Source organism: Manihot esculenta, chromosome 9 (genome assembly GCF_001659605.2).
Source record: "Manihot esculenta cultivar AM560-2 chromosome 9, M.esculenta_v8, whole genome shotgun sequence".
Lineage (NCBI taxonomy): Eukaryota > Viridiplantae > Streptophyta > Magnoliopsida > Malpighiales > Euphorbiaceae > Manihot > Manihot esculenta.
The window spans coordinates 3479733-3492385 of record NC_035169.2 but is presented as its reverse complement, the minus strand read 5'-3'; the positions used below and the strand labels follow the sequence as shown (position 1 = coordinate 3492385).

At 39.7% G+C, this 12653-nt stretch overlaps 1 protein-coding gene across 3 annotated transcripts; it reads left to right on the top strand.

The window, feature by feature from the left end:
* Positions 1-1991: 1991 nt before the first annotated feature.
* On the top strand, positions 1992-12574 carry LOC110610365 (putative pentatricopeptide repeat-containing protein At1g12700, mitochondrial). 3 transcript variants are annotated; one of them, XR_006352097.1, is made up of 4 exons: positions 11567-11595; positions 11762-11834; positions 12021-12066; positions 12188-12201. XR_006352097.1 is itself a non-coding variant. In XM_043960311.1 (3 exons), exons 1-2 carry the CDS (start codon positions 2114-2116, stop codon positions 12056-12058), a joined length of 1668 nt encoding a protein of 555 aa, XP_043816246.1. In that variant the 5' UTR covers positions 1992-2113; the 3' UTR covers positions 12059-12066; positions 12188-12574. The 3 variants fall into 3 exon arrangements, 1 of the variants encoding a protein (XP_043816246.1); XM_043960311.1 differs by lacking the exons at positions 11567-11595; positions 11762-11834 and adding an exon at positions 1992-3743 and having other exon boundaries at positions 12188-12574; XR_006352096.1 differs by lacking the exons at positions 11567-11595; positions 12188-12201 and adding an exon at positions 12218-12574 and having other exon boundaries at positions 11756-11834.
* The last annotated feature ends 79 nt before the right edge of the window (positions 12575-12653 follow it).

The window sequence follows — 12653 nt, the reverse complement described above, 5'->3', positions numbered from 1 at the left end:
ATGCTAGTTTAGCAGCCTTCAGCTATTTAACAGGACTTTTTGTCCAAATTTATTTATGAACAAGTTCATAAAAGGCAGGTTAGCTCTATATATAACACAGGTATAATCAAAGGTGGAGAAGGGTATCTCTCTTGCTCCAGGAAATTGCATTTCTTCCCCTCAGAAAGACATTCGAGGCTATGCTACTTTCGATGAACTCTTCCTTCTCTCCTTTAATTCATATCAGATTTGCTGTGGGGAATGAGATGAAAATGAAATTTTGGAATGAGAGACTATCGGTTGGTAATATTGCTCTCAAATTCTCCTTTAGCGGACTATTAAATTTAGCAGCTAACCTAGTTGTGTTGATGTTAAATATGGGCTGTTGGGTGAAGAACAAATGGGAATGGGAAATAATTGAATTGTCAAAATTATACTTGTCAAAATCTCTAATGTGATTGATCTTGGTAACCTGCATCCCTTTCTTCTTTCTATGATTGAGCGTTTATAAATGAGCAAGGTCTGTCTACTAACAGTAACTCATATGCATCCTTTGCCTTGTAGGCTCAATTTAATAGATTCTTATTTGCCCTTGTGAAAATGCCATGCAACAATATTACGTACTTTGTCATTTCCTTGTTTAAAACAACTGAATTCTTGATATTTAATAGATTCTTAAATGTTTCTTTTTCCATTTACACCTTGTGGATTTTGGCTTCTTTGCTTTTCGGAAATTTATATATATATATATTTGAAAAAGATAAAAATTGAATACAACTCAATAGTCTCAATCAACTCTCCAAGCTGAAACATGTTATACTTCATTTAAAAGAATGAATTGATCAACTCTTATTTTTATATTTTTGAAAGAAATAAAAATTGAGTACAACTGATAGAGAAGTAGTCTTAACCAACTCTTCAATTCTTCTGATATAATTTGTTTAATTGTTCTTCTTCACTGCTTTAATTTGCAACTTTTTTTAAACCAATTAATAAACTAATCTAGCTAAAAAATTTTATTTAATGCTAAAAATTTAAATATTATCAGAAAAATTCACTCGTTATCCATATATATAAATTGAATCCCAATTACTCTTCTCTGGTATATAATTTCCTTTTGAGTTCTCTCACTCTCAAACCTTTCATTAACTTAGAAAATTTTTATCAATAATGCTATCGTAGGAAGCTTCTAGCAGGAAAATGAATTCTCTTTTCAAGATTTTAGATCAACGTTGTGCAATCAAATTATTACTCTCCAGTTTGATTGATTAGAAAGCTAAAATCCTACAAATTTAAAGAGACTATGTAGCCATATATGTGGGTGACGAAGGCAAAAGATATCAAGTTCAAGTTTTCGGCGTTACTAGAAAACCGCCTTAGGATAGTGATCTCGACTCAAAAATTGATGGCCAATCATACTTGCTTGCACTACTGACAAGTTTGATGAACTACTGAAACTTGTAAAGGGTTGTGATGTGAAATTTTAGAGAGTTTTGAATAATTCTTTTTTATATGTTTAAATTACGAATAAATCCTTATATTTTTTTAAAATTAATTATTCAATCTCTATTTTTAAATTACCCAATTAAAACATTTTAAATTTTATAAAGTCAAACTTTTTAATTTTTTTAACGAATAAAATATTAGTGAATATATTTTTAGCTTTAATTAGAAAAAATTAAATTATATATATAATATAAAATTTTATTTTAATCAAATGACAAAATTAAAAAATTAAACGGTCAATTTTGACAAAATATAAAAATCAAATAATAATCCACTCTTTTATATTTTAAAGTAATTTTTTGGGTACTTTATGGGAAATTCTCAATAATTTTACCAATTATATCTACCATTTATATACATCTTTTTTTCAAGTTTTATTTTTTTTCTATTTATGCATTGATTTTTATTTCTTATGAGAATTGCTGATAAGCCTATTTAAAAATATCAATTTACCAATAAGCAAATTAATTTCTTAATTCACTTTCTACACAATTGCACTCATATATATATATATATATATATTCGTTTCCTTTACCAGCAGGCAGAGAGCCTTCCTTTTCCGATTCTCTATTTCCTTTCCTCATTCCCAATCTCCGATCCATCCCTAAAAACAACTGACGAGAGATCGATGATGATGAAGATGCCTTGGAGGAGGAAGAGCAGGAGCTTCCATCTTCAGCTACAAGGGGCAATTGGTACCATTCAATCTCCATTCCTATTCTTATTTACCAATTATTGCCATTCTTCTACTTCCACACTTGAAGATGCACGCTTCTTGACAAATAACTTCAAATCTGCTTCTTTTACCCGCCTTGATGATGCCATTGCTTCCTTTAATCATGTAATTCATAAGCATCCTCTTCCTTCTAGGGCTCAATTTAGTAGATTCTTATCTGCCCTCCTGAAAATGAAACAATATCACACTGTCTTTTCCATGTCCAAAACAATTGAATTGCTAGGAATCTCACACGATGTTTATTCTCTTAGCATCTTAATTAATTGCTTCTGCCATTTACACCTTGTGGATTTTGGTTTCTCTGTTGTTGGTAAGATGCTCAAATTGGGATTGGAGCCTGACGTTGTGACATTTACTACCTTAATTAATGGGCTTTGTATAGAGAGCAAAATCGACAAAGCAGTGGAATTTTTCGATGATATGGTTGCACGTGGTTATCAACCTAATGTTCGTACTTTCAATGTGATAGTAAACGGATTGTGTAAATTTGGGAAAACAAATGTGGCTATTGGGCTACTAAAGGGAATGGCTGATAGAGGTTGTGAGCCAAATGTTGTGACATACAGTGCAATCATTGACGCCCTTTGCAAGGATGAGCTAGCTGGTGAGGCTTTAGAGCTCTTCTCTCAAATGAGGAATAAGGGCATTTCACCTAATGTCATCACTTACACTAGTTTAATTCATGGTGTTTGCAAATTTGGTCAAAAGAACCAAGCTTTGGCCTTGATGAATGAAATGGTGGAGCAGAACATATTTCCAAATGTTTATACCTTCAATGTATTGATTGATGCTCTTTGTAAGGATGGAATGGTTTCAGAGGCTCAAAATACATTCAATGTAATGATTCAAAGAGGTTTAGAGCCTGATGTGATCACATACACTTCCTTAATTGATGGTCTTTGCATTTCAGACCAATTCAAGGAAGTTTTGGCCTTGTTGAAAGAAATGGTGGAGAGGAACATATCCCTTGATGTTTTTACCTTCAATATATTGATCGACACTCTTTGTAAGAAAGGACTGGTTTCAAATGCACCAAATATAATAAAAATAATGATTCAAAGAGGTGTGCAACCTACTATTGTCACTTATAATTCAATGATGGATGGATATTGTCTAAGCAACCAAATTGATAAGGCTAGAAAGCTATTTGATCTGATGGTGACTAATGAAATAGCTAACATTTTTAGCTACAACATTTTGATCAATGGATATTGTAAGTGCAAAATGATAGATGATGCAAAAGAGCTTTTTGATGAAATGTCTCATAAAGGTTTAGTTCCTGATGTTGTTACTTATTCTACTCTTATAAAGGGTATGTTTCAAGCAGGGAGGCCCCAAAATGTAAAAGAGCTCTTTAAGGATATGTGCTCTCATGGTCAACAGCCAGATATAGTAACCTTCTCAATTATGATTGATGGCTTGTGTAGACAAGGGAATCTCGATGAAGCACTTACACTATTGAAAGCAATGGAGAAAAGTCAGTTGAAGCCTAATTTTGTGATCTATAGCAGTCTGATCAATGGTATGTGCAACGTTGGGAAGATTAATGATGCAAAGGAACTGTTTTTGTAATACCCGGCTAGAGTCCGGCATCGGAATTCCTGTAGTCCGGTGGAATCTCGGGTGTCGGGATTCTCTAGAAGGGTATTAGATATGTTTTAATGCTTTAAAGAATGTTTTAAAAGAGTTTAAAGGTTTTAAAGGGTTAGAGAAGTGAGTTTTTGGAATAAAAAAATAATAAGGGAGAAATGCTAATGTTCGGCCGCCGAAGGTCACTTTCAGCCGCCGAACATTGCATGGTTTCAGCTTCACGTTCGGCTGCCGAAGGTGGTCTGGCCAGCCACCTATAAAAGGCCCGAGGGTCGGTGAGAGGAGGATATTTCTCCTCCCACCAGCAGCCAAAGGTGAGCAAAACCTCTCCACGTTGACTTTCATGATTTTTGAGTTTTTCACTAAATCTTCCATGAGTTTTAAAGGTTTTATGGTTGTTTTGAAGTTTTGAGCAAAAAGAGTGAGTTTTGAAGCTTGGAGCTTTGGAAGGGATTTTCTTCACAACTCCACGTTAGAGTCGTTTAACCTCAAGTTTTCCAAGAGGTAAGGGATAGATCCTAAGCTTCTAACATGTTTTTTAAAGGTTTTATGAAAGTTTATGGGGTAGTATGCATGATTAGGTTTATAGGAGGGTTTTGATGATTTATGTGTTAAGCATGTTTTAAGTGTTGTTTGATGTGTTTTTTTGGGGTTATAGGCTAGTTTTGGACCCCTTTGTGCATGTACAAGTGTATATGTATGTTGAGGAGTTGTGTGTGCATGTTGAGTGAAGGATAGGAGGAGTTGTGCATGAAGCAGAGCAGATTTCTGCCCTTCGGGCGAAACCGGCCGCCGAAGGGAGGTTCGGCCGCCGAATGCCTTGAAGAGGTGGCTTCGGCTGCCGAAGGCTGCTTCCGGAAGTTGGACTTTCAGATCTGTCATGCACATTCGGCCGCCGAAAGTGCCGCCGAAGGTTGAGTTTCGTCTCTGGACGAGACTTTCGGATGCCGAATGTGCACCCGAAGGAGAGTAAGTGACTTTCGGCCGCCGAAAGTAGAGGTTCGGCCGCCGAAAGTAGGTGAGTTTCGTCTCTGGAGGGGAGTTTCGGCCGTCGAACCTGCCGCCGAAAGTGCCCTGTCCAGCCCTCTTTTGCATGTTTTATGTGATAGAGTTAAGGTCTTTTAGAGGGCTTTTGGGGGAGTTCTTAGGTATGTTATTGAGTTAGTTTGGTTCCTCACCTGAGTCCAATTGTGTAGGAACGGATCAGAGAAATCAGAGAGATCAGCAGTGAGTACTGCTACAGAACCTGCAGAGTCAGTCTAAAGTCAGCCAGAGGTGAGTGGGACTAACTATGCATGTTTTAAAATGATGTTTAAAGATAATAATAGTATGAGCATGAGACACGCATCATGAATGCCATGTAATATTAGGTTGTTGCATTAGAATCCACGAAGATGATGCATTGCATTGATATAATTGATGGTGTGGATGGACATTAGGATGATTCATTAGCCTTCTGATTATGGTATACGAAATCCTGTGGTGCCCATAATAGGGTCGGGCAATAGCTCTGAGTCACGAAGTCCTGTGGTGCCTTTTTTAAGGCCGGGCATATTGAGTACGAAGTCCTGTGGTACTCTCTTTAGGGCCGGGCATAGAGCTAAGGGATTTTTGAATCAGTCCATCCGTGATGTGAAATGTCCGTGCTTGATGCATTCATGATGGCATATGTTTTAATGTTTTTCTTGTTGTTCCTGCTCACTGGGCTATAGAAGCTCACCCCTCTCCCCTAATCCCAGTTTTGCAGGTTCTGAGTTTAGAGAGATGTAAGAAGGGTACAGGAAGAATGTATAGAGAATAGAGATATGTAATAGTTAGAATGGACATGTAATGGTAAAGAGCTAGTGTATGTACAGAGTATAGATGGTGCTTGATGTATATGAGTAGTTATCCCATATGTATGTACATGATCAGTTTATGTAAATGTTCTATGTTTTATGTATGAAAAACCAGGCTTAACATAGTATGAGATGTAACTGCCTTGAGCAAAGATGAGAGCTCTGGCAAATTTTTATAGTATAGAAGAAGAGTATGCACAGGTTAAGCCGTGGAGAAAGAAAGTTTTAATTTTTACAGAGAATGTATGATCATGTATGGGATTTCACAGGTACACAGAGTTCACAGTAGGCTTACTACGGGTCTAGGCGGCCTTAAGCCGATCTGGATCCTAGTGCCGGTAGCAGTTCGATTTCCGGGCTGTTACATAGTGGTATCAGAGCAGTTAGGTTCACATGGTCGGACCTAGATGGTTAGAGATGGGTTCACAGAGGTTATAGCGAGTCAAGCACCATAAGGAAAACATGTCCATTAGGATAGGATGTCAGTCCTGTCCGTATGATGATGTGGAGTGCCATGATTCATGCATGTGCATTCTTTTATATGTGATGTATGCTAGAGGTTCATGTGTTTCACATGGACTATAAGTTATTGATGTGTATGCTATGTGTTGCTTTTCAGATAGTTAAGATGCGAGGAACTCGTCGATCCGCGAGATTGACTGGAGTACCACTAGATAGAGAGGGAACAGCTGCTCGTCCTCCTGCAGTTCCAAGGGCAAGGACGCATAGGTTAAGCGGGGAGGGAACGTCACGAGACCCTAGGAGGTCTCCGGACGAGAGCAGAAGAGGAGTAAGTAGAGGAGGAAGATTAGAGGAAGTAAGAGAAGCTGTAGAAGTAGAGCTGAGAGGAGATGAAAGCATGGGTGTGAGAAGGTCTGAGGAAGGTAGGGGGAGTCCCAGGGAAGAGCACAGGGCCCCGAGTATCCGATGGGAAGTACGTCGGATTACTCTAGCTATGCCCCATATCCACCCTACATGCCTTATATGCCATATCCTTCTTTTTATCCACCTTACTACATGTATCCACCCCCACCTTTTCAACCAAGTTCAGCATATTCCGGACCTAGACAAACAGTACCTCCACCACCACCAGAAACAGTAATCCCTGCGGTGGAAGTACAGCAACCCGGTTCTTCAGGGGGAAGTAAGGTGAAGATGACTGAGTACTTGAAGTTGGACGCTCCTAAGTTCAATACTGGGGATGATCCCTTTGAGTATCTCAATGCAGTTAGGATGATTACAAGTGAGTTAGGAGCGGATGATTGTAGAGCTATAGAGATGGCAGGGTTTACGTTAAAGTGTAAAAAAGCCAGGGAATGGTTTAAGAGTTATGTAGACCCCAGGATAGACAGTATGTCTTGGGAGGAGTTTGCGAATGAGTTCGCCGGCTGGGCTTTTCCGGACAGTTCCAGGGAAAGGAAGATAGTAGAGTTTGAGCAGCTCAGGCAAACGGAAGAGATGAGCGTGGATGAGTATACGGACAAGTTCCTGGAAATGTTACCATACGTGGGTCAGGCGTATGACACGGATCAGAAGAGGGCAAGGAGAAATGCCACAAGGCTTCACCCTAGGTATTTCTCCTTGATCCTTCCGGCGGAGAAGGAGAGTTTCTACTCGATAGTGGACGCAGCTAGGAAGATGGAGGCCAGTGCCATTATACAAGGAACAGTCAAGCAGTCTGTGGCACAGTCCTCAGGTCCCAAGAACCTGGAGACAGGTGATGTTGATCTCTCCTCTTTGAACGAAGCAGATACTAAGAGTAATAAGGGAGAAAGAGGTTTTAGGAGATCAAAGAGGGGTAAGTTCGGGAATAAGCTGAAGGCAGGTCTGAGTTTAGATAGTGGTTCGAGAACAGGTACAGAGGTTCCAATGTGTGGGAGATGTGGAAGATTGCATAGAGGAAGTTGTCGTTTTGGGACTACAGGATGTTTCAGGTGCGGCCAGGAATGACACATGGCTCGTGAGTGCCCTCAGGCATTTTTCACAGCACCGTCCCATCAGACAACTTTGGGAAGTGTACCACGACCAGTAGCTCCAGCCACGACACAGAGCAGAGGTAGAGGAAGAGGGTCAACCCCTTCACATGTGGGTTCCCGAGGTGAAGGTCCGTCAGCTCTGGCTCAGATCTTTACTATGACACAACAAGAGGCAGACACGTTTAACACCAGGGTGTCAGGTAACTACATCTTTGGATGTTTTGATGTGTATGTCTGTTTAAGCTCTGATGTTTTTCCCCTGTTGGTTTTAGAACCATAGAGAGAGTAGGTCTGATAGCTTCTGGGCTTAGAGTGTTGTGGAGTTAGTAGACTCCAGAGTGATCCATCAATGATAGAGTCAGTTAGTGGTGAGTAGATGCCTTCCATTTAACCCTATGGTTCTAGATTGGACTGTTTAGACGTCATTCTAGTAATGGATTGGCTAGCTACTCGTAGTGCTGCCGAGTCTGCAGAGACAAGGTAGATATGTTCAGAGTATAGGATGGATCAGAGGTAATCCCTAAGGAGGGACAGAGTATAGATGCTCAGAGGTTTGATATCAGCCCTACAGGCTCATAGGTTGCCCAGGAAGGGGTGATCAGGGGTTTGTAGCTTATGAGAGAAAGTAAGATGATCAGGATAGGAAATCAGTTTCAGTGCCTGCAGACAGAGTTAACGTTTGGCACCAACAGAGCTAAGAGAGTTAAGAGTATAGTTGATAGTCTTGGTAGATAAGGGTTTTATCCGACCTAGTACCTCACTCTGGAATGTTCCAGTAGGAATGGGGGAAACGAAGGATAAATCCTTAAGGCCTTGTACGATTGAGAGCAGTCGAACGGGGTTACTACCTGTTAAGAGTTAGAAAGGAAGTCAGGTTAGAAGAGATGAAGAGAGAAGGGCAAGGATCAGAGTGCACAGCGAAAGCTTGCGGAGTTAGAGGATAGGTGATGAAGGATGGTTAGTTAGAGTATTGGGTACTGATGCATGAAGGGTGCAGATGGAAGTTACACCAGTGTTTCTGGAACAAGTGGCTCAGAAACAGTGGAAGAACAGAGATGGTCAAGTTGCCAAGTATAGAGTTTTAGGCGAGAGTTATGGTATTGCTGAAGGTGTCTCCAATGTAAGTGAGGGTTCACTATAAGGGGAATGATCAGGCAGTTAAGAAACAGAGAAGTTCCGATGGTAAAGTTTTGGTGAACCACTATTATCTAAAAGAAATGCACCGGGGAGACACAGAAGTTTATGTTCCAGCAATACCTATGTCTGTTTAGAAGTTAGTTTTCCCCTTTTCTATGTGTTTATGATGTGTTTGAGGAACATTCGGGGACGAATGTTCTTAAGGGGGGGAGAATGTAATACCCGGCTAGAGTCCGGCATCGGAATTCCTGTAGTCCGGTGGAATCTCGGGTGTCGGGATTCTCTAGAAGGGTATTAGATATGTTTTAATGCTTTAAAGAATGTTTTAAAAGAGTTTAAAGGTTTTAAAGGGTTAGAGAAGTGAGTTTTTGGAATAAAAAAATAATAAGGGAGAAATGCTAATGTTCGGCCGCCGAATGTCACTTTCGGCCGCTGAACATTGCATGGTTTCGGCTTCACGTTCAGCTGCCGAAGGTGGTCTGGCCAGCCACCTATAAAAGGCCCGAGGGTCTGTGAGAGGAGGATATTTCTCCTCCTACCAGCAGCCAAAGGTGAGCAAAACCTCTCCACGTTGACTTTCATGATTTTTGAGTTTTTCACTAAATCTTCCATGAGTTTTAAAGGTTTTATGGTTGTTTTGAAGTTTTGAGCAAAAAGAGTGAGTTTTGAAGCTTGGAGCTTTGGAAGGGATTTTCTTCACAACTCCACATTAGAGTCGTTTAACTTCAAGTTTTCCAAGAGGTAAGGGATAGATCCTAAGCTTCTAACATGTTTTTTAAAGGTTTTGTGAAAGTTTATAGGGTAGTATGCATGATTAGGTTTATAGGAGGGTTTTGATGATTTATGTGTTAAGCATGTTTTAAGTGTTGTTTGATGTGTTTTTTTGGGGTTATAGGCTAGTTTTGGACCCCTTTGTGCATGTACAAGTGTATATGCATGTTGAGGAGTTGTGTGTGCATGTTGCGTGAAGGATAGGAGGAGTTGTGCAGGAAGCAGAGCAGGTTTCTGCCATTCGGGCGAAACCAGGTTTGGCCGCCGAAGGGAGGTTCGGCTGCCGAATGCCTTGAAGAGGTGGCTTCGGCTGCCGAAGGCTGCTTCCGGAAGTTGGACTTTCGGATCTGTCATGCACATTCGGCCGCCGAAAGTGCCGCCGAAGGTTAAGTTTCGTCTCTGGATGAGACTTTCAGATGCCGAATGTGCACCCGAAGGAGAGTAAGTGACTTTCGGCCGCCGAAAGTAGAGGTTCGGCCGCCGAAAGTAGGTGAGTTTCGTCTCTGGAGGGGAGTTTCGGCCGCCGAACCTGCCGCCGAAAGTGCCCTGTCCAGCCCCTTTTTGCATGTTTTATGTGATAGAGTTAAGGTCTTTTAGAGGGCTTTTGGGGGAGTTCTTAGGTATGTTATTGAGTTAGTTTGGTTCCTCACCTGAGTCCAATTGTGTAGGAACGGATCAGAGAAATCAGAGAGATCAGCAGTGAGTACTGCTACAGAACCTGCAGAGTCAGTCTAAAGTCAGCCAGAGGTGAGTGGGACTAACTATGCATGTTTTAAAATGATGTTTAAAGATAATAATAGTACGAGCATGAGACACGCATCATGAATGCCATGTGATATTAGGTTGTTGCATTAGAATCCACGAAGATGATGCATTGCATTGATATGATTGATGGTGTGGATGGACATTAGGATGATTCATTAGCCCTCTGATTATGGTATACGAAGTCCTGTGGTGCCCATAATAGGGCCGGGCAATAGCTCTGAGTCACGAAGTCCTGTGGTGCCTTTTTTAAGGCCGGGCATATTGAGTACGAAGTCCTGTGGTACTCTCTTTAGGGCCGGGCATAGAGCTAAGGGATTTTTGAATCAGTCCATCCGTGATGTGAAATGTCCGTGCTTGATGCATTCATGATGGCATATGTTTTAATGTTTTTCTTGTTGTTCCTGCTCACTGGGCTATAGAAGCTCACCCCTCTCCCCTAATCCCAGTTTTGCAGGTTCTGAGTTCAGAGAGATGTAAGAATGGTACAGGAAGAATGTATAGAGAATAGAGATATGTAATAGTTAGAATGGACATGTAATGGTAAAGAGCTAGTGTATGTACAGAGTATAGATGGTGCTTGATGTATATGAGTAGTTATCCCATATGTATGTACATGATCAGTTTATGTAAATGTTCTATGTTTTATGTATGAAAAACCAGGCTTAACATAGTATGAGATGTAACTGCCTTGAGCAAAGATGAGAGCTCTGGCATATTTTTATAGTATAGAAGAAGAGTATGCACAGGTTAAGCCGTGGAGAAAGAAAGTTTTAATTTTTACAGAGAATGTATGATCATGTATGGGATTTCACAGGTACACAGAGTTCACAGTAGGCTTACTACGGGTCTAGGCGGCCTTAAGCCGATCTGGATCCTAGTGCCGGTAGCAGTTCGGCTTCCGGGCTGTTACAGTTTTCTAGTCTTTTTGAAATTGGTTTACAGCCTGATGTTTGTGTATATAATGCAATTATGAAAGGACTCTGCCAACAAGGATTAATGGATGAAGCGTATAAGTTATTTAAAGACATGGAAAAGGTAGGATGTTTACCAAATAATTGTTGTTATAATATCATCATTCAAGGGTTCCTCAAGCATGAGGATTTACCAAAAGCATCAGAACTAATCAACGAAATGGTTGATAAGGGGTTCTCTGCTGATGATGCTACCACAGAATTGGTAGTACATTTATCGCAGAATAATAATCTCATTCTGAGGCTTTTAAAGGTGCGCAATGAGGGATCAGCAAACTAAAGTTGTTATATCTTGACCATTCAAGTGTATCTTGGAGCGCAACTTGGTAATTACCTTTTTCAAATATAATAGATATGTAATTTAACTAACTTCTTCAAATATCATTTTTAATTTCAATCAGCTGTGAGTCTTCCACAAAACGAAAATTTCGAACGTTGCAAATTACCTGTGGTGGAAACCATGATATGTGTGTGCCTTTCACTTGAATTCAGACATGGACTAGATCTCTTTGATATAAGATTGTTGATGAATGGAGGTCATGGATTTCTAATCATCAAGTTGCTGGTAAACCCACCATCTCCATTACAATTTTTTTTTGGCTGCTACTACAGCCTTTACTCGTGAGCTCAGTCCTAAAATTGAGTTGAGAACTAAAACTAATTGGTTCCATACTACAATGCCTAAGAATCTTTTATCTACTTTTATTTTTGTGCTCAATGACCTTTCAAAATGCTATCATTTCTCTTGTAGGTACTTGCAAGGATATGACTACAACTTCACCTTTCTAACCATAAAGGTACAAGCAATTCATTTTTGCTTAGTTATTATAATTTTTAATAATAATGAAACTAATGATTATAAATCAGTGTGCTTTAATTGAGAATTGATTTAATAATTATACTACACTATAAATGCAGGGCGCAGGATATACGGTCCCAAAATACAAGGTAAGAGAATCACTAGACTTCTACAGCTGTTGGTTGGATGAAATGTCACTAAAATTATAAACAGAAAATTTTATGGGAATTGAGGGAAAAGCAAACGTTCTCTTTGTCAATATGGTATATAACGGATATATTTTAGTGTTGGACCACCGTTTGAGTTATTTATATGGTGCATTTTGCGATACATTTATTGGTGTTATGAATGTGAAACGCATTATTTCTTACTGTTTGAGATGTTAGTTAAGTTAGGCAAGAAAAGTTATTTTGGTTGTCTCTTTTCTCCTTTCAGCAGTATATAATGAGACATTTTATGTTTTTACCACTTTCTAAACCTTGTAATGTACTTTTTCTTTTTTGCTTGATGCATCTTTCTTGAAGTTTTTGTGATTCTGCATCCATGGGAAATGGTTTGTTAGAGAAGGTGGGTTTGACAGGGTAC

Bases quoted from the DNA above. Each gene is read 5' to 3' on its own strand.
- LOC110610365 (XM_043960311.1), top strand. From the start codon at position 2,114: ATGATGATGAAGATGCCTTGGAGGAGGAAGAGCAGGAGCTTCCATCTT. The intron at 3,744-12,020 runs GTATGTGCAACG...TTTCTCTTGTAG, and splicing joins CTATAGCAGTCTGATCAATG to GTACTTGCAAGGATATGACT.